This window comes from Neovison vison, chromosome 2 (assembly GCF_020171115.1).
Source record: "Neovison vison isolate M4711 chromosome 2, ASM_NN_V1, whole genome shotgun sequence".
NCBI classification, from domain to species: Eukaryota; Metazoa; Chordata; class Mammalia; order Carnivora; family Mustelidae; genus Neogale; species Neogale vison.
This window is the reverse complement of record NC_058092.1, coordinates 12304303-12331160: the sequence shown is the minus strand read 5'-3', so window position 1 is coordinate 12331160 and position 26858 is coordinate 12304303. Positions and strand designations below refer to the sequence as shown.

The following is a 26858-nucleotide window of genomic DNA, read 5'->3' as shown; positions in this document are numbered from 1 at the left end:
GGATGATCCTTACCTCCTGAGATTAGGGGGGCTCCTCTTACCTGAGGGTTTTATGACCTGTTTTAGGGAAGAAGGATTGGGAGGGTAGGGTTGTAGGTAGGTGGTGTTGGGGTTGGTTAGGAGATGGCCGGGTGGGGTGGGGTGGGGTGGTGGTGATGAGTGACCTTAAACCCGTTTCTGTAGGTTTTCTGGAAACTCCTTCAGTTTATAAAATTCAGTATACCAAGGTGCCATGTTTTCAGGTAGCATGTCCTGAACCCCATCACTTATGGCACTTTTGATTACTTACTTGCTTAATGATCCATGTCTCCCATTAGTGTGTTTCACTAGGACAGGAATCTCATCCTCTAGCTTTGGATGCTGAGCCCATAGCCACGAGTATCTCGCAGGTTCTGGGCGCTCAGTATGAAAAGTTTCCATCAAAACTAGCTTCTAGTGCATCCTAGGTCTGCATATCCATCAGTAGGCAGTTCACTAACCGAGCAAATCTTTATGTAACTCTACCATGTAACAGTACCTTGCTACATTCTGGGGACACAGAGACAAATAAAAATGCAGCCTCCCTCGGCACAAGAAAAAGTTTTATTCAAACTGTATTCATCTTTCATTCCAATCACTCAATTAGGGCACGTCCCTTGTTGGCGGATGCGTGAGCAAAGTAACTATTTTCCGGCGAGTGTCCTCAGGTGACCTGTCTAGACGTGCCCGGGGGAAAAACAATCCAACATTCTCTTAAACCCCAAAGAAATCCCTGGCTCGGGGCGCGCTGCGCAGAGTACCCGGGGCGCGTGGCGCAGCGGGGGGACCGCGCGGGACCCGGGCGCGTGGAGTCTGGCCGCGTGGCGCCCGGCGCAAGCTCGGGTGGGCCCGCGGTCCCGCGGGCTCCTGCGCGGGCGGGGGCGGGGCCGGGCCGCCGCGGGGTCCGCCGGCCGACAGGGGGCGCGCGCTCCCCGGGCTCCCAGCCGCCCGCTCCGTCGCGCGCTCGCTTGCCGCCCGGCAGCACATGTGTTTCTGTTTTGTGTTGTAGCATTTGTTCTGGAAGCTCGTATTTACATTTTAAGTGTATCTGGTGAGTGGGCTGGAGCCCTGGTCTGGGCCGGGGGTGCGGGGGGAAAAAAAAGCCCTCTGGTTCATCTCTTAGCTGCTCCTCTTCCGTTTTCTCTCCGGTTTCTCATCACTCCAACCAGGTAGGGACTGAAAATCAAAATCGACAATGTTCAGTTTGCGGGATCTGAGAAAGTTTTTTTTTTTTTAAACCCCCCCTCTTTTTTTTTTTTTTTTAAAGGAGAAAAGGTAAAAAAAAAAAAAAACAACAACCCAAAAACAACAACCCTAAGGAAGGGGGGTTGGGGGAATTGAATGAATAAAAAGGGGAAGGAAGGCGGATCCACGTGGTTTAATCGGAGACAGACAGAGATCCCATTGTTCAAAATCAATAAAAAAAAAAAAAAAAGAGAGGGCGAAAAGCGCAGGGACGTTAGGGGAAAGTAGCGGCGGAGCGGGGCACTTCGCAGCCGGGATCCGAGGGACCGGCTGGGCCACACGTTCGGGGAGGGGCAGAGAGAGTTGGGCACCATTAAAGTTTTTATTTTTCGTGTCTGTACGAGCAGGTGTTTGGGGCTGGGGGCCGGCTTCATTCGCCCCCCTTTCGTCGGGGGCTGCCCACCCCGAGGGATTAGGCTAATTAGAGCCAGAGGTCGGAACCCCCAGGCAGGCGCGGAATTCGGGGCTCGGGGAGGGGAGGGGGGCGGCAGAGAGAATTGCATTTAATTGAGGGGGCTCAGGGAGGGGGGCGCGGAGACAAAAGCAGCAGGTGGGGCGGACAGGGAGGGGGGAGCCCTTTCAGAGGGCGATCTTTTAAGTGTCCCGGAGCCTTCTCTAATTAGAAGCTAGGGGATCAGAGGCTCCTTTTTCTTTCCCTTTACTTTTTTGGGGATCAGGCTGCAATAGTGATGCGTTGTAGGCAAACCTAACTTGAGGATGGGCCGGTGGGGGGGGTCTCCATTTTTTTATTTCCCTAAGCGGATTGCAGTCGGAGACCTGGGCTCCCGTGCGGGATTCCCCGGAGAAGGCGCGCCGAGGCCCGGGAGGGGCGCGATTTCCTCCCGACTCGCCCCCTCTCCGCCCACCCCGCGGCCGCCACTTTGGGGAGGGCAGGGGAGGAAGTGGAGGCCGGTGGCTCGGCTGCGCTCCCCTCCCCCCGCGCAGTTTATAACCCGTCCATTGTGCGCCGCTGCCCCGTGTCTCCTCCAGCGCGACCATGCCCAGGAAGAAGGCGGCGGCGGCGGCCTGGGAGGAGCCGAGCTCGGGCAACGGCACGGCCCGCGCCGGGCCCAGGAAGCGCGGCGGCCCGGCCGGCAGGAAGCGCGAGCGGCCCGAGCGCTGCAGTAGTAGCAGCGGCGGCGGCAGCAGCGGCGATGAGGACGGCCTGGAGCTCGACGGGGCCCCCGGTGGGGGCAAGCGCGCGGCGCGGCCGGCGGCGACCAAGGCGGGCGGCGCAGCCGTGATCATCACCGAGCCCGAGCACACCAAGGAGCGCGTCGTGAGTGCGGGGCCTGGGGGTCGGGGTGGGGGGGTGCCGGGGCCGCGGCGCGTCACTGCGCGTCCTGGCCGGGGGCGGCAGGGCCGGCGCAGGCCGCGGGCTGAATCATCGCTGCCGCCGCCGCCGCCGCCGCCGCCGCACAACAAAAGGGCGCGGGCCGGGGCGGGGGCGGGCCGCGGCCTAGCCGACCCCGTCGCCCCCGCCCGCGCGGCCGTTGGCCGTTGGGGCGCGCGCCCCGGGCCCCCCGCCGGGGGAGGGGCGGCCGGAGCCCGCGCCCGCCCGCCCGCGCGAGGGGGTCATGGCCCCGCCCCCGGCGCCGCGCGAGCCGACTCCCTCCGCCTCCCCTCCCCCTCCCGCCCCGGGAAGGGAGACTTTTGCAAGTTGTCTCGGGCCGGAGGAGGGGACGCGCGCGCGCGCCGGCTGCGGGCCGCAGCGCCCGGTGCCCTCGCCGCCCCCGGGCCCTTTCTCCCTCCCAGCGGCCGTTGCGCCGCCGGGGCGCCGCCGGGGGAGGGGGCCGCCGGGACGCTGCGGGGAGCGGCGGTTTGCGCCGGGGCTTTGAGGTTCCCGCCGCCTCGGCTCCGGCGCTCCGGGGGGGCGGGGCTTGGCGGCCGCCGCGCATGCCCCGTGCGGCCCTGCGCCGTCTCGCGCCGCCGGGGAGGCGGGGGCGGCCGGCGCCGGGGCGGGGTGCGAGGGCGCATGCTCGGGAGAGCCCTCCCCCTGAGGTCGGGAAGCCCCCGGGGCGGCGAGGTGTTGGGGCTTTGTTCGCCGCTCGCAGTGCGAGGGCGCGGGTGCTCCGTGCCGGCTCCGTGTACCCCCCTCCGTATCCCCCACCGGGGAAAAAGCATCTCCCATCCTCTGTGCGGGCCTCAGTTCACTCCTTAGAGTTGGGCCTGCAGAATTTAATTGAGGTCGTGACCAGCTCAACTCCTGGTGCCTGCGGAACCTTGCGTAGAGCCGGGCATCTTAGGCTGAGTCCGCGATCCTCCAAACCCACCAGCTTTGTGTGGGACGTGTGTTGAGGAGAGATTTCAGATGGCCCCAGACGAGTAAGAACGTCCATTTAGGGTGTAGGCATTCGGGAGAGGCCCCTTTCTGTCCCCAAAGGGTGTGAGGCTCAGCAGTCCCAGAGTGCTTTCTCCCAGAGGTGTTCAGTGTTTAAATGGTTAAAAAGAACGCATTTCTTCATCTGCTGTACGGATGAGGAAACTGAGGCACGGAGCCTAAGGGCCTGCCTCCACATGACTTCCACATGGGCTCAGGTGTCTTCTGTGCAAAGCATTCATGTGATGATGCTTCATAATTGCCCTCCTGTTGAAAGGGTCAGAGTGTCAGATGGTGGAGGAGAGCCGGTGTCACTGAAAGGGCTTCACCCAGGGTCTGGGAGCAGGACAGTGCCAGGAACTGGCTGGAGTGGAGAAACCCGGAGCACAGCTACGGTTATCCTTCGACAGATGTAATTCTCCGTTTGGGACACCGCCGGTCGCCTTGCCAGTCCGTGTGTGTTAGGAGGGAAGTGAGCAGAATGGCCAGTGGGGCTCTACCTCTGCTGTGTCTGTGCCTAAGCGCCTGTCAGCGGCAGGGCTCTCTCTAAATCAGCGTTTTGGAGCAGCAAGTTTTCTTTCCCTGAAGTGAGGGAAGAGATCTTACCCCAGTGCTGAGGCTCACCCAGGCATGCAGTCCCAGAGAGAGAGAGAGGGACACCCGGCTCTCCAGCAGCACTGCCCGTGGCTGGCTTGTCTGATGGGAAGGCACTTTCTTAGTCTTTCCTAGAGATTTCTCTGTTTCCCAGGAGTAGACTCACCCAGCCTTGCCTTGTAGTTCGCATTTGCCTTGTATCTACGACTCGTGTACTTTGTCCATTTTGGATATGTGTAGACAAATCTGTATGAACCTTCCTTAAAAAACAAGCAGTAGCATGGTTTCCTTTGGACTAGCGAGCACATCAGGAGCCTGAGCGTCCAGATGCCTTGTGCACAGTGCACAGCGGACGTTTTCAGTTCTTCCTTAGCATCTTTTGAGTTTGGTCCAGAGTCCAGACCAGGCCTGTGCTGCCCCGCTGCTTTCCCACAGGCCTGGGTCCCGGGTGGGTCCCCTGCCTGACCCCAGGTTCCTGGCTTCCAAGGGCAGCATCAGCCCTGCTCTTGCCAAGCAGGCCCGCCCCAGGCCGCCCGCTGTCCCTAGCTTGTTTCTGGAGAGGCTTTTGAGGGAGAATTTTGCAAGCCTCCCCACCGAGGAGGGCCACTTGAAGGAGGTGTATGTGCGACAGCGGCTGCCGGGAGCGGTCTGGACTCAGAGCTGAAGTCGGGGCTTGTTAAAGGTGAACCCAGGTAGATAGCTAGGGTTGAGGAGCAGGTTTGCCTTGAGTAAATGTGTATTTTTGTAGAACATTCTTAGGATTTCAATCTTGGGAAATGCTCTCTCCCGAACTTCTGTGTAGTGTTGTCAGATGAGCGTTTTGCAATGGTCTGGGGTGGGTGACGTGTGAGCTCCGTGACCCTGGAGGTGACACAGGCTGCCTTGGCAGAGTTCTGGAAAACGGGAGTGTCGCCACCTGTGCGGGTCTTCGTGGTTTCTTCAGTGTTGGGGTGCCGAGGTCGTGTGGGCTCCAGACATGTCTGTCCCATCTGCAAGGGCCAAACACATAGGGCCAGAAAGCGAGCTTGAAGTCTGTTCTAGCTGATGATAGCCTGTTAGGGGATTTGTCGCTGGCATTTCTCTGAGCGGCTTTCCTGCTGCGGAGAGTAGCGGTTTTTTAAAAGGGTATACATTAAAAGGTGGGCTCTCAGCCTCATTAACGTGCTCTTTGCACTTGGGCAGTAATTCAGAAATCGCTTTGAACCAGAAAGCCTGTTTTGTTGATTGAAGAAGCGCCCCCGTGCATTTTTCTGCCGCGGCCATTCATCTCGGACCAGCTTTTGTGCCTGGGGTGTTGGGGGCAGCAGGTGGATGAAATTCCTCCTCCTCTTGGGGAGACTCTAGGCCCTGCTTCACCAGCACAGGGCCTCCAGCCCTCAGCCCCGACAGGCATCTTTGGGGGTTCCTCTGGGTGGAGCCAGCAGACATCGGGATCTCCGCACTTGGCGGACCAGCTCAGGTCTGTGAGCAAGAGGAGCACGGGCTGGGATTTAAGGGTGCTGGGAGTTCTGTTCCTTCCATTTTTTTTTTTTTCCTAGAAGGTAAAGGTAAGAATCCCATTAGGGAGAAATAGAGTAGGTGACCTATGGCAAACAGCTGTGCGGATCATGGCATGAAGTTGAGTCCATTAGTTTCATCTGATGGGTGAGGACAGAAGGCCCAGGACATGAAAACCTGAGAAAGAGAACAGTCTCTCTTTGGAGGAATCCGACCGCGGTGCCCGGATGGACTCCATGTTCGAAGCTCGCCACAAGCCTTGTATCAGGAGGGTCAAGGAGTATTGGAGAAGTGCGCAGCTGGCTTGGGAGCCAGTACCCACAGGCCCTTGCTGCCTCAGGTCACAGGGGACACCCGCTCCTTCCCCGGGGCCGTTGCAGGAACTCTTGAAGTCCAAGGGACCTGCAGGCCTGCGAGCCGCGGCTCTGGCCGGTGCCTCTCCATGTCCTGGTTTCATGGTCACATTGTGCCCCCAGGGGTCGTCTCCTGCCCACTCTGTGCAGACCTGAGGAGCCATGGAGGGCCGGCTGGGGGCCTGGGCAGAGACCCAGGGCCGCTGCTTTCTTGGGGAACTTGACAGAACCCACTGGCTGCTGTTTGTCCTCTGTGGTAAATCTGTAGAATGTTCCAGCCAGGGCCGCCAGCTAAACAAAGAAGGGGAGATAACCGAAGGAAACTAGGCTCCCATTCAAGTAATCTGAGTCGGTGGGTGCTGTGGGGTGGGAACTGCCCTCCGATTAAGGTCTTTCTCTAAATAATTTACGCATGGTGAGGTCCTCCTCCGTTCCTGGCTTTCGGCTTCCCCTTCACGGACTATCTGCGGGACGTGCCCTGTACGGGGACCGTCTTCCTTTCAGCCTCGTAAACGTGGATGCGCGTGGCGGGACCTGTTCCGTGGGGTGCTGGTGACCTCGGGTCTGGGCCATGCAGTGTCCCCCTGGGGATGTGTTCCTCTTCAGAACGCACGCACTGTGTCACCAAGCATCCCGCTGGGGCAGGCACTGTCTAGACATAGACGGGGGCCGGGTGGCTTTCTTTCATTGAGAGCGCAGGAGGAAACCATTCTTTTCGGTGTCCTGGGGTGGCGAGGTCAAGGCTCACGGCAGAGAGGAGGTGGGTGCGTGGCTCAGAAGCGAGTCTCTGCCTGCTGGTCGGCTTTAGACTGTTTGGACATTTCAGAAACGCAGCCCACTGCTGAGAATATCCTCATGAGGGCCACATGTCCCTAAATGGGACAGTGGCGTGTCCTCCCTGGACTGGCCCGTGGTATATGGTCCTAGCTCTGCTCTGTGTGGGGGAGGCTGAGGGGCTGGACTCCAGGGTCCTGGGGCTGTGAACACGGCCTCTCCCCCGGAGCCTCCCTGTCCCCGCTCACTGCTGCTCCCCCGGCTCCCAGGCCGCAGCCAGAACGGCCTGAGGACAGGCCCGGCTGGGGTCTCCCCTGTCACATGGTGCTCTGATGATGTGTTGTCATTCCTTCCCCGCCCGCCCTCCCCCACCAACCAGAAAGGTGCCGGGCACAGTAGGCCCCACGCAGAGGAAGGACGGTCTGAAGTTGGGTGACGCAGGGCTCCTGAGGCTTGTAGTTCATGTGCGGCGCCCTGCTGGCCCCAAGGTCAGTTGCTTTAAGACCCCTAGTGCGCCCCGCCAGGCCTCTTGGAAATACCGCTATAGGCAGTTCGCAGGGTGGAGGGAAACATACCTGTAGCTGATTTATTTTAGTGTTTTGCAAAAGGTACTTCCAAGAGAAATCAACAGGTAGAGATCAACCTGGGCCTCAAAAATGGGCTGCCGCGGGCAGGTTTGGGATTCTACACCCTGATGAGGTGGTGAACACCTTGGGCCTTCATCCACCCTGCGGGACACAGCAGGGGGAGGAGTGAGTAATGAATGACGATTTTTCTTTTGTTCTGGCTTGTTGTGCGACAGACTGCCCAGCTGGAAGCAGCATTGCAAACTAATCTTTTTTTTTTTTTCCTTCTCCTTGTCTTTTCTTTGTAGAAACTTGAAGGGTCTAAGTGCAAAGGCCAGCTTTTGATTTTTGGGGCAACCAACTGGGACTTGATTGGTCGAAAAGAAGTGCCTAAACAGCAAGGTATGAGACCCGGTTTCCAAAACTGTGCGAAGCTGTTTGTCGAGTGCTTCCCTGTGTGCTAGGTGTCCCGTGTGGTTCCTGTGAGTCCTCGCCAGGTAGGTGCGCTCTGCATTGGCAGACTGTTCAGAGAGGCCAAGCAACTTGCCTAAGGCCACACAGCCTCTCCAGGGAGAGGGCAGGACTTGAACCCAGGTCTTGTGCCAGTGTCTCATTTCACTGTTCTGTGTTGTTGTTGTTTTAAGATTTTATTTATGTATTTTGAGAGAGAGAGAGCACGGGCATGCAGGAGAGAGAGGGGGAGACTTCAAAGCAGACTCCATGCTGAGCACAGAGCTGGACACGGGTTTCAATGCCATGACTGTGAGGTCGTGACGTGAGTGGAAACCAAGGATCCGACGCTGAACCGACTGAGCCACCCAGGCGCCCCTCACAACACTGTATTTTAAAAACCCAGTTCCAATTAGGATTAAACAGGAGAAGAATAAACCGTCCAGAAGAAAATGGACTCCTTCTTCCCATCCTCCTCCTCACATCAGTTACTTTGATGATCTTGAAGAGGCTAGTCCCGTGGGATGTCAGAATGTCCAAGATGTTTGTCACCTGTCACACGTCCAGCTTGTTAGATGTTACGGAAGAGTCCACGGTCCTTCACACGCTGCCAGTTTGTTGCAGGAACTGCTCAGACAGAGCGGGTGGCAGTGTGTGCAGTGGAGAGAGCAGAAGAGCCCCAAGAAGTAGCTTTTGGTGCCCAGTAGCTTTTAGAAAACCGGTATCTCTCCTCATGAGGGTGTGGGCCAACCGAGAGAAGTGAAGCTGGCCCGCTGCCACGTTTTATGGCTTCTTGATTTCATTTGGAAAGATTCCCAAAGTACTTTCCGACATTGCCCAGCGAGCAAATATTTGCACATGGACACTCCCTGGTGCCTCAAGCCGGGCAGAGAACATCATCGTATTCCATGAAGGCAGCAGGACTTCCAGAAGCACCAGGGGTCCGTCTGGAGACGGACCGGGTCTGTGCTGGGGCTGGTGTCCGGGAAGCCCCTCGGGGGGTGTGACAGCTGCCGTCTCCCTGCTAGCCCCGGGTGGGCACTGCATTGGGTCTCTGAGCTGCTTTTTCAGTGAGTGGCCTGCTCACAGTTACACACTCGGGCCCCGAGCAGGGAAGTAAATTGCAGAGGAAGGCAAGCGGCAGAGTATGGGCCATCTCCTGTGGACAGAGGGTGAGGTGCACTGAGGCCAGGCCAGGCTCCCCACACCCTAGGGAGGTCCAGAAGAACGGAAACTGCCCTGTGGTTTAAAATCCACTCTCATGCCCTAGTTATAGGCGTTCTGGGTGCATTTCAAGAGTGCCTTTTTGTCTTCTCCCGTTCCAACCTTTGCTTCTCTGGTTGGTCTCCCTTCAGGTGAAGTTTTATGTAATTAACAAACATTCTTCTAAGTACTTTAAAGTATCTTTGGGTCTTCCCTGACCTTGCCGGGAGACTCTAGGGAAAGGGGGGGTATTTATTGTCCCACTGGTGCAAGCCAAAGAGGAGGAGGAGGAGGCATCCCGCGCTAGCCCTTTCCAGTCTCCTCATACCCTGGCCAGGGAGTCGACCAGCCCCCCAGTGCCCACTGTGGCGAAGCCTCTGGTGTTGGCCTGATGGCCAGGTCGTTGACAGCGTGACACGGTGGCTTGTGCTCCGTCCCCAGACCGCCAGGCTGCCCGAGGAGCCGCCACTGCTGCTGGGCACTGGATTTGACTTGGATCACTTGAACGGGGGTCCTCGGAGGTGGGGACAAATCCTACCCCTCAGGCCCTCAGCATCTTGGGCATTGATCTTCCTGGAGGTGCCGTAGGGAAGAGGCTTCGGCAGACCAGGGCATCCAGCCACCTGTGAGACGGGTCCACTCCAAGCTGGGTCCGCCGTGGTACAGCTGTTCCTCCACGGTGTCCCGTGTGCAGTGTGTTGTTCCCAGAGACGACACGTGTCACTCCTGCACAGTGTCCCGTGTGCAGTGTGTTGTCCCAGAGACGACACGTGTCACTCCTGCACGGTGTCCCGTGTGCAGTGTGTTGTCCCAGAGACGACACGTGTCACTCCTGCACGGTGTCCGTGTGCAGTGTGTTGTCCCAGAGACGACACGTGTCACTCCTGCCACTGTCCTTTTTCATCTTCGTGATAAACAGACTAAACAGACTGCCGCAGACCCTGTGAAGGCTGTCATGTTTGGTGTGCTCTTTCCCAGGAAGTTGTCGGGTCGTCTTCCACCATTGGGGAGAGCTCGGGCTGGGGGGCTGTTGTGTGTGTCTGGGGTGCCAACTCCACGCAGCGTTCCCTGGCCTGTAACTGAAGGAGGATGCGCCCAGCGCCCTCTGCTGGTGGGGCGCGGGCAGGGCAGGCCTCAAAGAGTCTCACTGATGCTTTTCCCCTGGAGTCCGATTAATCATCCTTTCCATCAGCCCCGACATCCAGATTAATGTGACACGGTTGTTGTGGCAGCCACTAGCATTTCATAACGGTCACTACAGGCCTACACATGCGGCTCGTGTCTCTGTCCTCAAGAGCCCCAGTTGAAAATACTACACAAAACACTGGCCATGCCCTGTCCGTGGATGGGGAGGAGGGCAAGTTTTGAAGGAGGTGGCTGTGTTTTTCCTGCCCACAAACCCTCCATTGTTGAGTGCTTCCTTGGGGGCCAGGCTTTAGTGAGGCCCTGGGCTTGGTAGGGCCTGGAAGGTCGTGAGTTCAGTAGGCTTGAGAGCTGGAATCGGCCTCATGGTGAGCAGGGAGCCATGAGCTGGAAGAGGGGGATGGGGGCGTGGAGGGCTTCCCAGAGGAGGAGGTGCTTATCACGTTCAAAGAACAAGCAGGGACAGGGAAGGGCACTCTGCATGACAAAGTATGGGGCCATGACTTGGCCACTGCAGTGGGACCCCTGGCAAAGGAGGAAACTGTGTGGCAGAGGAGGGGTGTCAGCTAGGCCCCCCCGCACGGGACCTGGTAGATGTGCCAGGCAGGGCAGGTGGTTCTGAGGAGGATGGGGACCTTCAGACTCCACTTGGAAAGCAGCCTCTGGCTGTAAGGGCAAGGCCAAGGTGGGGGAAGGGCAGGCCAGGGAAGGTGAGAAGGGGTGTGGGGAAGGAGATACTGAGCCCACTACCAGCTTTCCTGGGTTGGGCCCCTAGCAGGAGGGAGGGGCCGCCTTTTCCACTGCTTGCACGTGGGTGTGCTCAGCTTCCTGTGCCCGAGGGTCTGCAGTCCCCGCTGGTTGGGGATGCAGGGGTGGGGGGGGGTTGGAGGAGTGGGTGGGGGGGCTGGGGGGGTGGCGGGGGTGGTAAAGGCAGTCATTCTGTTGCAGTTGCAGACTTTCTCCTTGGGAAGCCCCCCCGAGGCCAGGCTGTTGCAGCACCTGGGGGGTCCTGTGTGATAGGAGAGCGGACGCTTTGTGGCTAGTACCCTTTCTTGGGGTGCTTTCTGCCCCCTGGTCACTGTGGGTGTTTGATTGGCATTCTTCCCTTTGCAGCTGCCTACCGCAATCTCGGTCAGAATTTGTGGGGGCCCCATAGATATGGCTGCCTGTCGGGGGTCCGGGTGCGGACCGTGGTCTCGGGTTCGTGCGCTGCCCACAGCCTCCTCATCACCACGGAAGGGAAGCTTTGGAGCTGGGGTAAGTCTGGGATCGGTTGGGGTGCCTCATGGGGGTGGGGTGGGCTTCCTCATGGAGCTTCCTTCTCTGTCTGCCTGGAAGGGCAGGTCTTTTGCAGTGGTATTTCTTCTCCCTAATTTCCATCTGGTCTTGCCTGTTCCCTGAAAGTGTGTCCACTTCCTGCACCCTTCAGCCATCATTTGCTTGTACATAGCTACTGAACTTTTTGAATCCTTTTTTTGGGGGGAAAGATTGTATTTATTAGCACACAAGTGGGGGAGGGGTGGAGGGAGGGGGAGAACCTGGCTGGCTTCCCATTGAGCAGGGACCACCCCCCCACCTCACCCCCCAAAGCGGGATTCGATCCCAGGATCCCGGGATCGTGACCTGAGCTGAAGGCAGACGTTCAGCTAACAGAGCCACCCAGGCGCCCCGAGTCCTCTCTCTCTTTTGATCCTCCTTTTTCCTGAATGTTCTGACGGAATCTGGATCTTTGTGATCCCGAGGCACCTAGAACTGAATTCCTATTTTAGACACGCTGTCCCCAGGGCAGACAGGCCCCCCTTCTTGCTTCGTGGCACAGTGTTGACGTAAGACCTCTGTTCTTGCCACTTTAAATGCCACCGGCCACGTCATGGCATCAGCCGCCGTGTCACTGCAGTCCTGTCCCTCTGATTCTGGGGATCTCGCCCGTCTGCACGTTTGGCTGCTTGGTTCCTGTTTCTTTTTAGATTTCTCGTCAATTGAGTTTACTTTTTTCTGAGTGGAGTTGGTCTCCTGCTGTTGGACCCCCTGGCCGGGTCCCTGGGAGGCGGTGTCCTTGCCCTTGGTCACCTCCTGCTCCAGCATCCCCTCCACGGGGCGCCCATGCACTGCTGCCCGTTTTTTTCCCTCCACATTGTTGATGCAGGTCCTGAGTAAGGCTCGTTTAGCCCCACACCCTTTGGTAGCCCCCGCTCTCTTCCTGCAGCTGGCTAGGTTGGCAGTTGTCCCCGCCCTTTGTTTCTGGTCCTTTGGCTAGTTTTTAGTCCATATGACTGCTTTTTTATTTCGGTCTGTTTGAACTGTTTTTTGCAATTTCATGAGCTGCTGTACCAAAGTCCAAATATATTAACATCTGTTGTCTTCGCCGCACTCTGCTAATTTTGTGTTGCTGTTGGAAAAAAAAAAAAAACTAACAAGTGTGTCTGGCCCAAATTTAAACTTTATAGTCTCTTGATGACATGCTGACATTGCCACGGTTTTCATTCTCCCTGACTGGCGCGGAGGTGTGTCCTTCCCCCAAAGCACACCCGTCCTGCCTAGCGTTCAGCGCTGAGCACAGCAGTCTGTCAGAGCTCCGAACTTGAAACACCTTCTTTCCGATCTCGTTACTGAATTGCACGTGGAGCTTCTAAAAATGGGCCTTGTGCTGGCCCTGTGGGCAGGGAGTGGTACAGGGGTCGTGCCCTTGGCCCAGCGCCCGAGCAAAGACCTGTGCCTGAGCAGATCTAGGGGTGCGGCAGGGAGAGGACACGTCCTGGTGCCATGGTTAGCTGCTTGAAACAGCCCGGGCCGGTGTTTGGAAGCTTCAGTCAACAACATGTCACTCTCGAGGGGTCCACACGTGTCAGCCACTCAGGCCTCTTGAGGGCCCAAGAAACCATGCCTTTGCCGGTGAATTTGGACAGCTCCCGGTAGAAGCTGATGTCTGCCTCTCCAGCCATCAGGATGCTTGGTTCTTGTCCTTGTGGCTCTGCCCTCCGTGTTTCTCATGGTGGAAGGTTAGAAGGCCATTGTCAGGGAGGGATGGGAGCTGCTTCCTCCCCGTACGCCCAGGTGCCCTGACTTTTTGGCCCTGTGAAAGCTCCTGGGTAGGTTTGCTTCCTGCTGTGTGGTGGTTCTCTAGGCTGGGGGGACCTGTGTGGGCCCTTTGAGCTCTTTGGTTTGAGGACTGTGGTAGCTGGTGTTGAAAACCAGCGGGTGAAGGGGCTCCTCCCCGCGCACCCTGCTTACCCTGTCAGCTGTGGGGCCCAAGGATCTTGCCAGAAGGTCTGTGTCTCGAGGCACACGGCCTGTGCGGGTCCTATGGAGGGCAGTCCACAGGTGGGGGGCTTGGCTGTGCTCTGTGGGTGTTGTTTCCAGGGCAGGTAAAAGGAAAGAAATGATAAGTAGAAATGAACCATGTGGTCCATGGAAGACACCCAGGGCACTGAGGTGACTGAACTGTGTGGGCAGGTGTCGAAAATGGTTCCTCTCTTAAAGTCCATCTCAGGAAGGGAGCGAGGAAATTGTTGTCTGGCAGGGGGAGTGAGAGCTGGGAGTTCCACGTGCTCCCCAGCTCGTGCAGGACCCCCAGGCCTTGGGGGTCTCTCCCTTGGGGGTAGAGCCACGGAAGTGTTCCCGGCTGGGTTCCAGCTGCTGTCCCAGGAAAGCAGGTCAGAGCAAGTGAAGAAGGTGGCGGTGGCCTGTGGAACCGTCTCTGGGGATGATACTGTGTGCTTTGCCCTGTTCACCCGGCGCCTCTCGAGGTACTTGGGAGGTTGGCTGTGGACAGGGAGCGGGGTGCTCTCTGTTGCCTCCTCGGCTGTTGTTTGTGGAGGGCGCCTCCAGGGGAACCCAGGTGTGTCTGCCTTTCCCAGAACACGACTCTCCGGCCCGGCCACGCTCTCTCCTTCCTACTGTATCTTGCTCTTCTTGATCTGCAGGTCGCAACGAGAAGGGGCAGCTGGGACACGGTGACACCAAGAGGGTAGAAGCCCCCAAACTCATTGAGGGTCTGAGCCATGAAGTGATCGTGTCTGCGGCATGTGGACGGAACCACACCTTGGCGTTGACGGGTGAGGAATGGCTGGTTTCTTCGGCATCCGGGCAGGCGGCCACGCAGTCCACCCTGGGCACGGGGGTGGAGTCGCCTCTAGCCGTCGGCCAGGATGGGAACGGGGCTTGGAGAGCCCCGGAGGGTGTTTCTCAGAGCCGCTGATGGCCTCTCCCACCTGGTGGCATCAGATGGCGGGGCCAGAGGCCCGGGCCTCGAGGGCCTTCTGCTCGGAGCTGCCCGCCCCACGTCCGCCGCCTCGTCTCGCTCGCTCGCACTCTCTCTGCCAGAGGAGCTGTCTGTGGTGGTTTGGGAGCCTTTGATCCCACATCGGCTTTAGAACCCTCAATGTTCTTTTCCCTTTTGTGATACTGTTCTTTCCTTCCAGAGACGGGCTCCGTGCTTGCGTTTGGAGAGAACAAGATGGGCCAGCTCGGCCTCGGCAACCAGACAGACGCTGTCCCGAGCCCCGCACAGGTGCTGCTCCCTCTCCTGGCGCCCGGCCTCTGTTTCTCTCTGCTTTTGTGCTTGACTGTCCAAGCTGAGGACCAGCACCGCTCCCTGTAGTTCAGTCAATGCCTTGCAGAGACGGTCTAGATTCTCGGAGTGAATTCGCATGTTGTAGTCTTTAAAGCGCACCTTCTAGGTGCCTGTGGTCGGAAAACCTCCTGAAAACTGTTCTCTCTCCTTGAACGAATTAGCTCCAGAGGCCTTGTTTTAAGCCTGTTCTGTTCCAGAGAAAGTGAGAATAGTCGGATGCATGCGATTCGTCTTTCTCTGTAAATACTCTCTGAGTTCTGACCTTGTGTGCGGCTACCCGCCGGGGGCTTACAGCACCCTGCCGGGAGTTGGGCGGTCTTTTGTTCCTGAGGAGCATGTGCTCCCGTCAGAGAGGTGGGGATCCCACCTAACAGCGACTGCTGATGTCCGGCAAGAGCACGTGCTAGTGAGTGATGAGTGGTTGGGAGGTGAGGGCGGGGGTCCCATTGCCTGGTCTGAGAAAGAGACCGTGGGCAAGGCTACCTGTGGTTTGAAGGATTTTGGAAATGTCCCCACTGTATCTGTCATTTGCACTGAGGAGGAAGTGACGGTTTCTAGAGGAAGGTGGGAACCACGGGCTGGGCCCAGGGCTCAGGGCTTGTTGGGTGTGATAAGAGCAGGGCTTCCACGTCCTGTCTGACTCGTGTCCCCAGAGCCCACTCCGAGTTCCTCGGGGCCTTGGCTGGCTTACTTCCTAGCTTTGAACGGTTTTATCTCTTGTCCACACCTTCTGTAAGGGCTAGTTGGGCTAGTGTTTCTAGAGGGCAAGGAGCATGGGAGAAAGCTGCCCTCTTCCAGGTTGAGGCTGAACTGCTTGCTAGTGACTAGGTAAGTTTTGTGGGTTATGTGTGGGCTAGTCTCTGCCCCCCTCCTGCCCCCCTTGACCTTGGGCTGCTTGGCTGAGGTCCATGCTGCCTGGGCGCAGCATCGGGCATTTTGGGGAACACAGGGCTGGGCCCACCGTGTGCCCTACCTTGGGATTCAACTCTGCCGGGAAGGTGGGCGTCCCAAGAGTGTTTCTTCATGGACACTCTGGGTTTTAGCCTTCAGAATTCCTGGGTCCCTTCAGTTTCCTTGGCAATCTAATTGTTTCACATCGACCTGCAGAGAGGGGGAGGTTTTTTTTCTGTCTTTTAAAACAAAGTCTGAGAGTCTACTGCCTTGTCTTTTCAGATCATGTACAACGGTCAGCCAATTACCAAAATGGCCTGTGGGGCAGAATTCAGTATGATAATGGACTGCAAAGGGAACCTCTATTCCTTTGGGTGCCCTGAATATGGTCAGCTGGGTATGGAAACGTTTTTTAAAAGCTCTGTAATCTAACTGCCTATCTGGAACCAGAAGTCAGTGTGGGTCTGCACACGCATGTTGGAAATGTGGGTAATTGATCGCAGATAATAGCCTTGATCCGTTAAAGTGGGTCTCCCGTTTACTGGGACGGCCCGTCCTAAGTCACAGGGTGGTGGAGCATCTACAACGGGTTGGCCTTAATGAGCAAGTCAGGCTGGGATTCTGACAAAAGATTCTTTTTTCTGGGAAGGGGAATTCATTTATATGTAAAAGGAGCTCAGAGTTTTTAAGAAAGAAAAATCAAACCACTGTCATTGGGTTTCATGTTTGAGTTCGCCTTTATTGGAAGCGAGAATGTTACACAAGGTGAAGGTTGTCCTGCGGACCTGGGGCTGGGCGACTACCCCCCACCCACCGGAGTCCGTCCGCTTCCCCGTTTCTGTCCCTGAATGGAGCGTCTGCCTTCAGAAAAACATTCATGTCTGTCTGATTGAGTAGAAAGGGAAAGCTCAGAAAGCAGTTCCTAGTAAGTGGAAAACGTCTCTCGATCCTGATTTTACAAGGTCTCCATTTTCTTTCCCATCTGACACCAAAGTGTGTTTTTTTTTCGTTGTTTTTTTTCCCCCCCTTCTGGCGTCTTCCCTCAGCCCAGCCCCTGGCGAGTAGGAGGTGAGGAGTGGGCGCCCTCTGCTGGCGCCTCAGCTGCATGCCACTCCGGATCCCCACGGCCCCCGTATCTGGGTTGCCGGGTCCCCACGTCATTAAGAGCAGGCAGATGGAAGATGGTATAAATAGAACAAGGAGCATCGCGCTGGCCTTAGACTTCAGGGAACAGTGACTTTGTGAAACTAAATATACCTCGAGTCAGAAGTGAATAAGAACGAACAGCCCCTTACGCACATGCAGTGTTGGTTGCCAGGGAGCTGCCAGAGACTGTTGGAGAAACCGTTTCCATGGCCACAGGCTCTGGTGCCATCCCCAAGCCCGGGCAGAACACCGGAAGCGTCTTTCCGGTCTCCTTCTGGAAGTGTGTGTGGCTCCCCTGTGGCCTCTGGCTGCCCTGGATTTGCAGACCGGCAGGTGGATTTTCCTAGGGGAAAACTCCGTGACCTTGGCAGTGATGACCATGGCTGGTCCTGGAGCAGGGACCGTGTGCCACGCACTCCCAAGTGCTGAATCCAGACTTTGGGGTGCCCGGGCTGTGCTTTCTTAATGCTAGTTTGAGATACAGGCTTTACGTGTCTGTGGAATCAGCCCTACTTGTCAGCTTTCTTTGAAACCCACTTTGAATCTCATTGTCCAAATCCAGAGAGGTTCCTTTCCTTTTAGAATTAGAACATACAAATGTAACCTTGGAGAAGTGTGTCCCCAGCACACGTGCCTGTCTCCCCCCTCCCCCCTGCCATGACGCATTTTACTGGGTCAGGCAAGGCAGAGAGGGGCGGGTGCCATTAACTGTATTTTAACCGCCGTAATGGTATATTTAGGTTATCAGGAAGTCCTAAAAACTCAAGTCTAGGGATTGTGTGTTGAACTTTTTCTGTTCGTTCTTGGAGCATGCAGGGGCCGAGTGAGACCACACTTGGTGGGCCATTCCTTTGAATCTGTGGTCTTTGGCTTCTGGGATCACGGCTCGTGGGTAGACACGTGGTCGGTGTTACAGACTGATGCAAACACCAGAGGCGCGTTTGATGATGTCTTACAAAGCAACATCCTTTTTGGGGGAGAGTAACCTTGGGTGTTTGCTGTTCTGTCCTGTTCATTTCTTAAAAATAATTGGCTTCATTGCCCACATTCGATTTCATGGTACTGGCTGGGTTGTGCCCCAGGTGGGAAGGCATCATGTTGGTTGACAGAAATGTCCCGTGAGGCCCTGATGGGCCAGGCTGGGGCCTGTGCTCTCGGCCACCGCTGACTGCTGGCTCTGTCGCCCCAGGACACAACTCGGACGGAAAGTTCATCGCCAGGGCGCAGCGGATCGAGTATGACTGTGAGCTGGTACCCCGGCGAGTGGCCATCTTCATCGAGAAGACGAAAGACGGGCAAATTTTGCCAGTCCCCAATGTGGTCGTACGCGATGTGGCCTGCGGCGCTAACCACACGGTAAGGCTTGAGGGTTTCTGGCTTTTCCTCTGCTTCCCGACTGCCACCTCTGCGGAGAAGGTTGTGTGTATGTTCCCGTGTCCCAACACTCCGCTGTAGCCGGGAACTGATCCCAGAGGCCCTCGACGGCCCGTCCTCTTCCCACAGCTTTGTGCCGCTCGCTTGGCCACAGGGTGTAGTACTTCTGGTCATAGTTTTTCTGACAGTTTCTGGAGACGCAGCTGAAGGACAGACGTTTGGGGTCAGAATCCTACTGCGGGATGGCTTTTGTCTACCAGAGCAGCACAGGACCTCTTCTAGGTCTGTAGTCGATCCCCCATGTGGAGGGTGTTGAGTGGTTTTTAGCTGTGAGGGCTGTCCCCTTAAAGATCACTTTGGATAGTAGATGGCCGTACTGTTTTCTGTGTGCGTACTGTCTAGTTTTGTTTTGTTTTTATAAGATTTTATTTATTTGACAGAGCCAGAGAGAGAACACGGGCAAGGGGAGTAGATGAGGGAGAAGCAGGCTTCCCGCTGAGCAGGGAGCCCGGTGCGGGGCTGGATCCCAGAACCCTGTGATCATGACCCGAGCCGAAGGCAGACGCTCAATGACTGAGCCACCCAGGTGCCCTTGATTTTGTTTTTGTAAGATTTTATTTTGAAGTTGTCTCCACAGCCAACCTCGGGCTTGAACTCGCCACCCCGAGATCAAGAGTCGCATGTTCCACAATCTGGGCGCCCCCGTATTTGTGTCTGTTTATCTTCGTTGCCTTTTTGCAGTTATTCTGCCCGAGCATGCCTGTGAGTCAAAGTTGGCTTGCTTCTCTAGAAAGAGCACTGGGCTGGGAGTCCAGAGACCACGCTGGTCTGCTGGTGTGCAGCTGACTGGTGTGTAACCTCAGGCATGGCTTCATCCCTGGAATCCTCCCTGTCTAGTGCTCAGTGATGTGGACTAGGAAATGTTGGTCCTCTGGAGTCTGAAATCTGTGGTTCTCTTCCGTCCAGTGCGGTCTGGGGAAGCAAAGGTCGATCCTGTACGGGCGTCCTCATGTCACGTGGTTGTACTAGGTTATACGTTCACACCGTTCAAATGCTGGACAGTGAAGAGGCTGTGATGGACGATTTCTGTTTTGTTTTGTTCTATTTAAATAGGGCTCCACACCCAGCGTGGGGCTTGAACTTAGAATCCTGAGATCCAGAGTCTGATGCTTACCTGAGCCACGCGGGTGCCCTGAAATCAGTTTGAAATTGTTTTTGGTCCTTGTGACCACACAGAGGTCCCCCGTGCACTGGTGGGATGGGGGGGTGCCTGCGGAGAAGGCCCCCACAGGCCTTCCGTCCGTTCCTCCTGCAGCACCGTCTGCACTGTGATGGGGGGACCAGAGCACTGACCTGCCCGCTGGGGACTCAGACTCTTGCTTCTGATGCGGAACAGGGGACACTTGTGACTTGAGGGCGTACTCGAGGACAGAAAGTAGGGCCTGCAGTGGAGGGAAAGAAGAAGTGCCCTTGCGTCCCCTGCCTTGGGGGAGGCTCAGCTTAGCTGCAGCATTTCCGCCTTTTGCGTTGTGCTCTGCTGTCCTCTGCAGCAGCGCAGTGGTACCTCCTGTCCCCTCCTGTGGGGTCCCGTCCCACACTTTGTGTTCTCTCTCCCCGCAGCTGGTCCTGGACTCTCAGAAGCGTGTCTTCTCCTGGGGTTTTGGTGGCTACGGCCGCCTGGGCCACGCCGAGCAGAAGGATGAGATGGTCCCTCGCCTGGTGAAGCTGTTCGACTTCCCCGGGCGTGGGGCGTCCCAGATCTACGCTGGCTACACCTGCTCCTTCGCCGTCAGTGAAGTGGGTTAGTGCTTCCCCATCGGAGCCTCAGGCGGGAGGGGGTGGTGAGCCTCCCCGGCAGACGAGTACTCCGTGGGTGGGGAGCCACGGAGTCCTTCAGCGTTCCCAGACCGAAACCCCGGCGTTCTGTCGGACAGAATGTTCCTCTGTTGTCCCCAGCGTGCGGCATCTTGCCTTTCTTGTTGAGGAGAATTCGGATCTTGGCACATGTGGTCACAGTGGGAATGTGTCTGTCTTTCCCCCAGGTGGGCTGTTCTTCTGGGGGGCCACCAACACGTCCCGCGAATCCACCATGTATCCAAAGGCCGTGCAGGACCTCTGTGGCTGGCGAATCCGGAGTCTGGCTTGTGGGTATGTGGCCAAGGCTGCTGGGGAGTGGGACATCTGTCCCCTTCCTGGGCCTGGTGGACACCCCAGGGAGGGTGCCTCCTCCCTTGAGAGGCTCTTCTGTGTCTCCCCCGACCCCCCCGCCCCCACTCCCTCCTTCAGGGCATCAGACACAGTAGGATTCAGGAGGGGAGGTACTGTTCGGGGCAAGAGGGGTTGGTAGGTCCTGGGACAGGTGGCAGCTTGTCTTCCCGCCTTTGCAGAAAGAAGGGCGTCTTGACAGTTTCTGTTCTCCAGAGGCTTGGTGGGCTCTGCTCATCTAGCAGGTTAAAATGATTTTAGCTCCACATAATGGTAGGATTTTAGTGACTCTTATTCGCTGGGAAGGAGAGATTGTCCTGAAGCCAGTGATTTTCAGTTAATTTTAAGGACACCTGTTGAGCTTTCTAGCACGTCCTGGTGAGGAGTTTGTTAATGTTAATCAGCTGCCAGGTTGCTGGGAGGGTGGGGTGGAGCGGGACGGTGTCCCTGGGGGAGGGGAGCTGTGGCTTTAAACTCCCTAACGTCCAGCCCCGAACATGTTATTTTTTTGTTGCATTCCACCCTCTTTGTAATGAGCTCTCTGTCCTGACTTAATGACCTCTTTTCTTGGTGGGAAGGTCTGGGGGTCAGGGGCCTGCACGGGATACTGGTGAGGGGTTCAGAGAAGCCCGTTGGCCGGGCACGTGTTGTGGCAGGTGCGAGCTGCGCAGGGTTCAGAATGGGATGGACTTGATCTTGGTGCTGCATGTCCCAGCCTGCGGGAGACTGCGGGTCCGGGTTGTGGCTGCGCTGGTGACCCCCTCCCCATCCCCCCGTTTGTAGGAAGAGCAGCATCATCGTGGCCGCTGACGAGAGCACCATCAGCTGGGGCCCATCGCCCACCTTTGGGGAGCTGGTAAGCGGGAGGCCTGTGTGGCCAGGGTGGGACCCAGTCCGGGCTCTTTGTGGCTGCCTCCTGAAAACGGGCAGGAGGAAAGTGGGGTCTGCCGGAAGGCAAGACCTTGCTCCCTAGTCTTCGGGTCTCGTTGGCTTTCAGGGGTCTGAGTGTGTGCGTTCACGGGGACAGGGAGGTTGAAGATCCCTGTTCCCGTGGTCTTGTCAGCACAGCTGAGGTGTGTGGGGGCGCAGAAGGGGGCGCTTTCCCAGCTCCCCTCCAGGAGGGGTCATGTCCGCCAGGGTGGTGGGCACCGAGTAGTAGCGTCTGCTGCTGCCCAGAGCGGAGCGCCACGGGGCCGGCCTTTTGGGTCACCTGGGGACACGGTGCCCTTGCTCTTCCTAAATAAGTGATAGTGTTCGTTGCCTGCTTTTCATCTCCGTTGCCTGACTGATGAGAGCCCATGGCCCTTGATTTCTCACCCATACTTGGCCTTCCCCAACCAACTGTCTGATTCTTCAGTTCTGGTGCCTGATGAGTCTTTAGCTTTGAATTTCTTCGTCGGGAACAGCTTGGCTGTGGAGCCCAGCTGGCGCTCTGCCCGTTCTAGCTGCGATGATCCTCAGCCTCTTTGTTATTTCCTGTGGGGAAGGCGGTCTGTTTCTCTTCCCGCCTCGCTCGTGGGTGGGAGCTGAGGGGTGATGGAGAGGAGGGAAGGGAGGGCGTCTTGGTCCCTTGAGCCATCTCCGGGACTTGGTGGCCTTGTCCTCGGTGTTCTGTGCCGACTTTGGGGGTCCACGGGGGCCCCCGGGCAGCAGACATTCCAGCCCCCCAAGGTGGCCCTGGCTGCAGCCTTGAAATCAGGAGACAGAACCTGGCCCGGTTCTTATGGCTCCTTCTCAGAGAGAGGAAGGTGTTTCTAGGGCCTGTCAGAGAGAGATTCCAAGTACCAATTTTAGAAACCAGAGGGGAGTGAGAGGGACTTCGGGGCAGCGTCCCAGGGGCGAGGAGGAGATGGCAGGGCGTCTGGGAGGAAGCACTCCCTGCACGGAAAGGCGTGAGGAAGCATCTGGTGGCAGATGGAGCTGGGAGGGGTGGGGTCTGCGGCTGGAGAAGCCCCCATCCCTGCCCTGTCTGCTCCACGCTCTGGGAGCGGTCTTTGAGCCGAGCCTGCTGCCTCTGGTGTCCTGGAGTCTGGGGGTTGGGGCCCGGAGGGGGCCTCCTTGGAGTCCGGCCTGCCGGGGAGTGTGGGGACTGCCAGTGTTCTTCGTGATGATGGTGTCTCCCCGGTCCCCCGCCAGAAGGTGCCTGCACCACACAGATCCCCACAGGTGACAGCATCAGGCCCTTCCTTGGGTTGAGAATCCGTCCCGGTTGGCAGCACTGGTGTGGGCCGGTGTCGTTCACCAGGCCAGCCGTTGTGTGTCAGGCACGGCGGGCCTCTGTCACCGGGCCAGCCGTCGTTGGCTCGGGCTCCCGGACAGCGGGGTCGCCACATGTCGCCGTGGTTCCCTTTCCCGGACCGTACTGCAGTGACCCCAGTTCTGCATCTCTGTTCGCTTTGCCAGGGCTACGGGGACCACAAGCCCAAGTCCTCCACCGCGGCTCAGGAGGTGAAGACGCTGGACGGCATTTTCACCGAGCAGGTGAGCGGGGGCCTCCAGGCCGGCGAGAAGCGGAGGGCGCCGGCAGCCGGGCGAAGCGAGGCCATGCCACACGAGGCCTCACTTGGGCTGCTCCTGGGCTTGTGCGCCTGGTTGAGGCTGGTCTCGTCTCCGTGAGCAGCTTCTTGGCTGCCTCGTGCTAGAGGATTTGGTGGGTAATGGGCATCTGTAGGATGCGGCACAGGGACAGGCCGGCCAGGCTCAGTAGGTGTTTTCACCCCAGTCACACCGGCCACAGTCCAGCCACGGTGGATTTGTTCTGGAGACAAGGGTACCGCTCACATCTGCTTTGTACCTTCAGCTGAGACTATACACTATTTGGCCATGGGGCCGGTGGTGGCGAGGGGTGGGTTCCTCTTTTGTCCACCAGGCCGCCCTGCCCGCCCTTGTCTGTCAACCCACAGGCAGGGCGTGTGACCCCCACACAGGGTGGGATTGTGGTCCAGGGAGGCAGAGGGAACAGGGGGCAGGACCTGGGTGTGTGCTGACGGCATCAAAGCCCTTCTTGGTGGCAGCCCGGAACGGGGCGTTGGTAACGGGTCAGCCCATGTGGACGCTGGTGACGTGGAGCCAGGGGCATGGAGGTGGTCCCGGCCCAGGCTGCCAGGCCAGCTGAGCGGTGGCCCGATGTCTGCTCTGCTCTCCACGACTAGCCCATGCATATCCAACCCCGATTTGTTCCCCCAGGTGGCCATGGGCTACGCACACTCCCTGGTGATCGCTCGAGATGAAAGCGAGACTGAGAAAGAGAAGATCAAAAAACTGCCAGAGTACAACCCCCGGACCCTCTGATCTCCCGGAGCCCCCGCAGCCCCACACCTCCCGCGGCAGCTGTCAGTTCCACGTGCACTGGGACCGGACGTCGAACGAGGAATTTAAAGAAAGCAAGAGTTGACCGAAGGTGCATTTTTGTTAGACTCCCTGAGGTTCCGTTTTATAAGTGATTTCAACATCAACTACCTTTTCTGTATGCTTTCCAAAGTGTTTTTTTTTTTTTCTTTTAATGTTTAATTAAAATATTTGCTCATAGTTGACTTACCATTCCTACAAAAGAGGCAGAAACTCTGAGCAACCTAGGTTTTTTATTTTTTTCTTTTTCGCCAAGTGGTTTTTCTTTTTCTTCCTGCTCCTAAACACACTTCTCAGAACACCCCTTTCCAGTCGTAACTAGCATGTGATCCGAGCGGGTCCTTCCCGGGAGAGGAGTCCCCGTTGGCGCAGAAAGAAAGGTCCCTTCCGGGAGCCAGCAGCGGCTGGACAGAGACCGTGCTGGTGATGGATCTCCATCCAGAAATCACGCCTGCCTGCTTCGGAAGCATCTGGGTCACTTTCTTTCCCGCTTTTTCCTGTAGACCAGCCGAGGCTGGCCTTCTGTTTCTCTCCTTGGCTGCTTGTAAGCCCCGGCGCCTTTTGGCTGCAACATTACTAGAATCTGCCATTTCCCCCCTGGTGGGGGCTCTGGGGTCTGTGTTTAGCCATTTTTTATATACTTTAGCTGTAAAAGAAGTCCAAATGAAAATCAGGTGATTGTGGACCCAGTGGGGACTTGGGGGGTGGGCAGACGAAGGGACAGCGTGTCTAGTTCCCGGGCGGCTCTGAGGTTTCTCGGGACGAGCTGGAGCCATCTGGCCAGCACTCGCCATTAGAGATTGACCAGCCAGCAGTTTAAAAAAAAAAAAGTGCATTCTGGAGTCCTTGCAAGGAAGGATCAGCCCTTTCCGTACCAGCCTTGATCACCTCTGTGCTTCTGTCTCTCTCCTCCGCCGGATCCTGCTGGAACGGGCCCGGTCTCTGAGACGCGGGGTCCTGTTCTGCTAACCCAGCTCTCTGGTCGCCTTGCTTGGCTGTGGTACCAAATAGTTGGGATTCCTGAAAAGTCCCCCTTCCCCGCGTGTCAGCGCGGATCTGTGACTGCCACCCCGCTTCCCGCCACGCGCCCTCTGCCCGAGCTCGTCACCGGCGGTGCGCTGCTCTGCGTGAGTTACGAGGTGCCTTTCCCAGACCCCTCCGCTCACTTGGACCCAGGAGAGGCGACAGCTCTGGCTGGGGCTCTTGGTTTCGAGAGGGTCTGGACGGGTTTGGGTGCTTTAAAATAGATTTTTTAGTTCCGTGGTGCTTCTGGGGGAGAGGGGGTTTAGGACTTGGTGGGACACGTGGGTGGATGGGAGAGTTGAATATGGGTCTTTTTATTCTTTGCTTTGCTGTTGTTACCACTTGTCATTGTCTCGATGTTAAAATGCCAAAAATGATCGAGTCGTTGTTGCTTTCTTCCCTGCCCATCCCCCGTGGCGCCTCTCGGCGTCTGCCTTTCCAGAGCGTGTGACAGGACAGGATCTGCCCCGCCAGTCCCAAGGCCTTGCGCGAGGAGAGCGGGCCTGCGTCTTCCTAAGGTTTAGTCCGACTTCATGCTCATCTTGGCTGTCCTGTGTCAGTCCGTAGTCCAGGGGAGAAGCTTCTGCTAAACTAACCTAATTTGTCCAAATCACCCTTAGAGCCACCATCTCGGGCTCTCACTAATACGCGGGGTACCCACCCTTTTTCCTGGACACGAGTCTCTTTCCTGGAACGGGGCTTCGGCACATGTGCCCCTTGGACCCGCACAGCAGCCCCAAGGTCCCCTCTGCGGGAGCTGCCCTGGGACAGGCAGGGCTCTGATCTTCTGGGGGACCAGTCTGAAACCTGCCACCAGCCTATTTGAGGGCTCCTTGCCAGGGACCAGAGCAGCATAGGCTCGGAACTTCCAGGTGAAGACGGCTCTGTTCGCCACAATCACTCCTTTTGGCTTAGAATTTTGAGATGAACTTCCTAAGGGGGGGAAATCCTTCTTGACAAGGAATTAGGGGGTTGTCCTGCACTCCAAGAGAAAGAGTGGCCTTGCGCCGACCCCCCTGGGCCTCTGACCCGCCTTCCAGCTCTGGAGAGCATCTCTGGAAGAGGGGGTTCAGGGCTAAGGGGAGAGAACACCTGAAGAGGTTGTGATTTGGTCGAAGGTGCCTGGTTTAGTGCTGTATTTGTCTTATTTTTTTTTTTTATATATATATTTCTTGGAGTAAACATTTTAAATAAACGACATCATTGTTTACTCTGTTTTGGCTTTTGTGCTTCTTTTTCAGTAGAACTAGCATAAGACCTTAAGAACACAGAGCAACTGGGTTTCCCTCTGCTCCCCGCAGGGGCCCCTGCCTGCTGTCCACACCGAGGCTCCCCTGAGAAAGGCTTTCGGGGGAGCTCGGTTCAGTTTTTAGGCTTAAACCTGGGGTTGAAGGTGAGTGGAGCTCCCAACTCTCCCTGGAAACCTGTGACCCTCAGGGAGGTGTTCCCCTTCACTGGCCCAACTAAAAAGGGGGGTTTGGGTTTGCCCACTGGGGCTCTGAGGGCAAATGTTCAGGCATGGAAAAGTACGGGAACAATGGTAGGTCTTGTGTGCCCAGAAAGGTCTGTTCTCATTCCCCACCAACAGTTCCAAGGGGATCCCCGAGCCCTCCTGTCACTTAAGCACTGGTCACAAGGTTCCAGGTCAGGGCTGCCCCCTGCCGGTTGTGCAGCGCACTGCCCACTAGGTGGCACCAAGGAGCCAGTCGTGTGCTCAGAAGCCCCAAGCACTTAGCAGTGTCCGCCCTGACATCCTTTGCTCCCAGGCTGCTCCCCCACTGAGCTCTAACCCTGCGGCCAGTGGCCACCTGCACTCCCCAGTCTCCCAACACCCATCACTGTGGAACCCAGTCTCCCAACACCCATCACTGTGGAACCTCTGAGATGCTGACTGCTCTCAGGCCTCAGACTGGCCTCCCCTCCCACCTCCCAGTCTTTGCCCCTGCCCCCCCACCCCCGACCCCCAGCAGGAGGGGCCCTTCAGAAGCACTTACCTTAATAGCATCTTTTTTTTTTTTTCTTAAGGATTTTATTTATTTATTTGACAGAAATCACAAGTAGATGGAGAGGCAGGCAGAGAGAGAGAGAGGGAAGCAGGCTCCCTGCTGAGCAGAGAGCCCGATGCGGGACTCGAT

At 57.2% G+C, this 26858-nt stretch overlaps 1 protein-coding gene across 2 annotated transcripts; it reads left to right on the top strand.

The window, feature by feature from the left end:
* Positions 1 to 1022: 1022 nt before the first annotated feature.
* RCC2 (regulator of chromosome condensation 2) lies at positions 1023 to 25938 on the top strand. 2 transcript variants are annotated; one of them, XM_044237272.1, is made up of 13 exons: positions 1023 to 1069; positions 2254 to 2542; positions 7676 to 7769; positions 11277 to 11420; positions 14087 to 14218; positions 14585 to 14673; positions 15910 to 16024; positions 17963 to 18129; positions 19768 to 19948; positions 20190 to 20295; positions 21136 to 21208; positions 22756 to 22833; positions 23539 to 25938. In XM_044237272.1, the coding sequence occupies exons 2-13, from the start codon at positions 2261 to 2263 to the stop codon at positions 23641 to 23643; spliced, it is 1566 nt and encodes a 521-aa protein (XP_044093207.1). In that variant the 5' UTR covers positions 1023 to 1069; positions 2254 to 2260; the 3' UTR covers positions 23644 to 25938. The 2 variants fall into 2 exon arrangements, with proteins under 2 accessions (XP_044093207.1, XP_044093205.1); XM_044237270.1 differs by lacking the exon at positions 1023 to 1069 and adding an exon at positions 1090 to 1187.
* The last annotated feature ends 920 nt before the right edge of the window (positions 25939 to 26858 follow it).

Excerpts from the sequence above, each read along its gene's own strand:
- RCC2 (XM_044237272.1), top strand. The coding sequence starts at position 2,261 with ATGCCCAGGAAGAAGGCGGCGGCGGCGGCCTGGGAGGAGCCGAGCTCG. Across the intron at positions 2,543-7,675 it reads AGCACACCAAGGAGCGCGTC|AAACTTGAAGGGTCTAAGTG; the intron begins GTGAGTGCGGGG and ends TTTTCTTTGTAG. Across the intron at positions 11,421-14,086 it reads AGGGAAGCTTTGGAGCTGGG|GTCGCAACGAGAAGGGGCAG; the intron begins GTAAGTCTGGGA and ends CTTGATCTGCAG.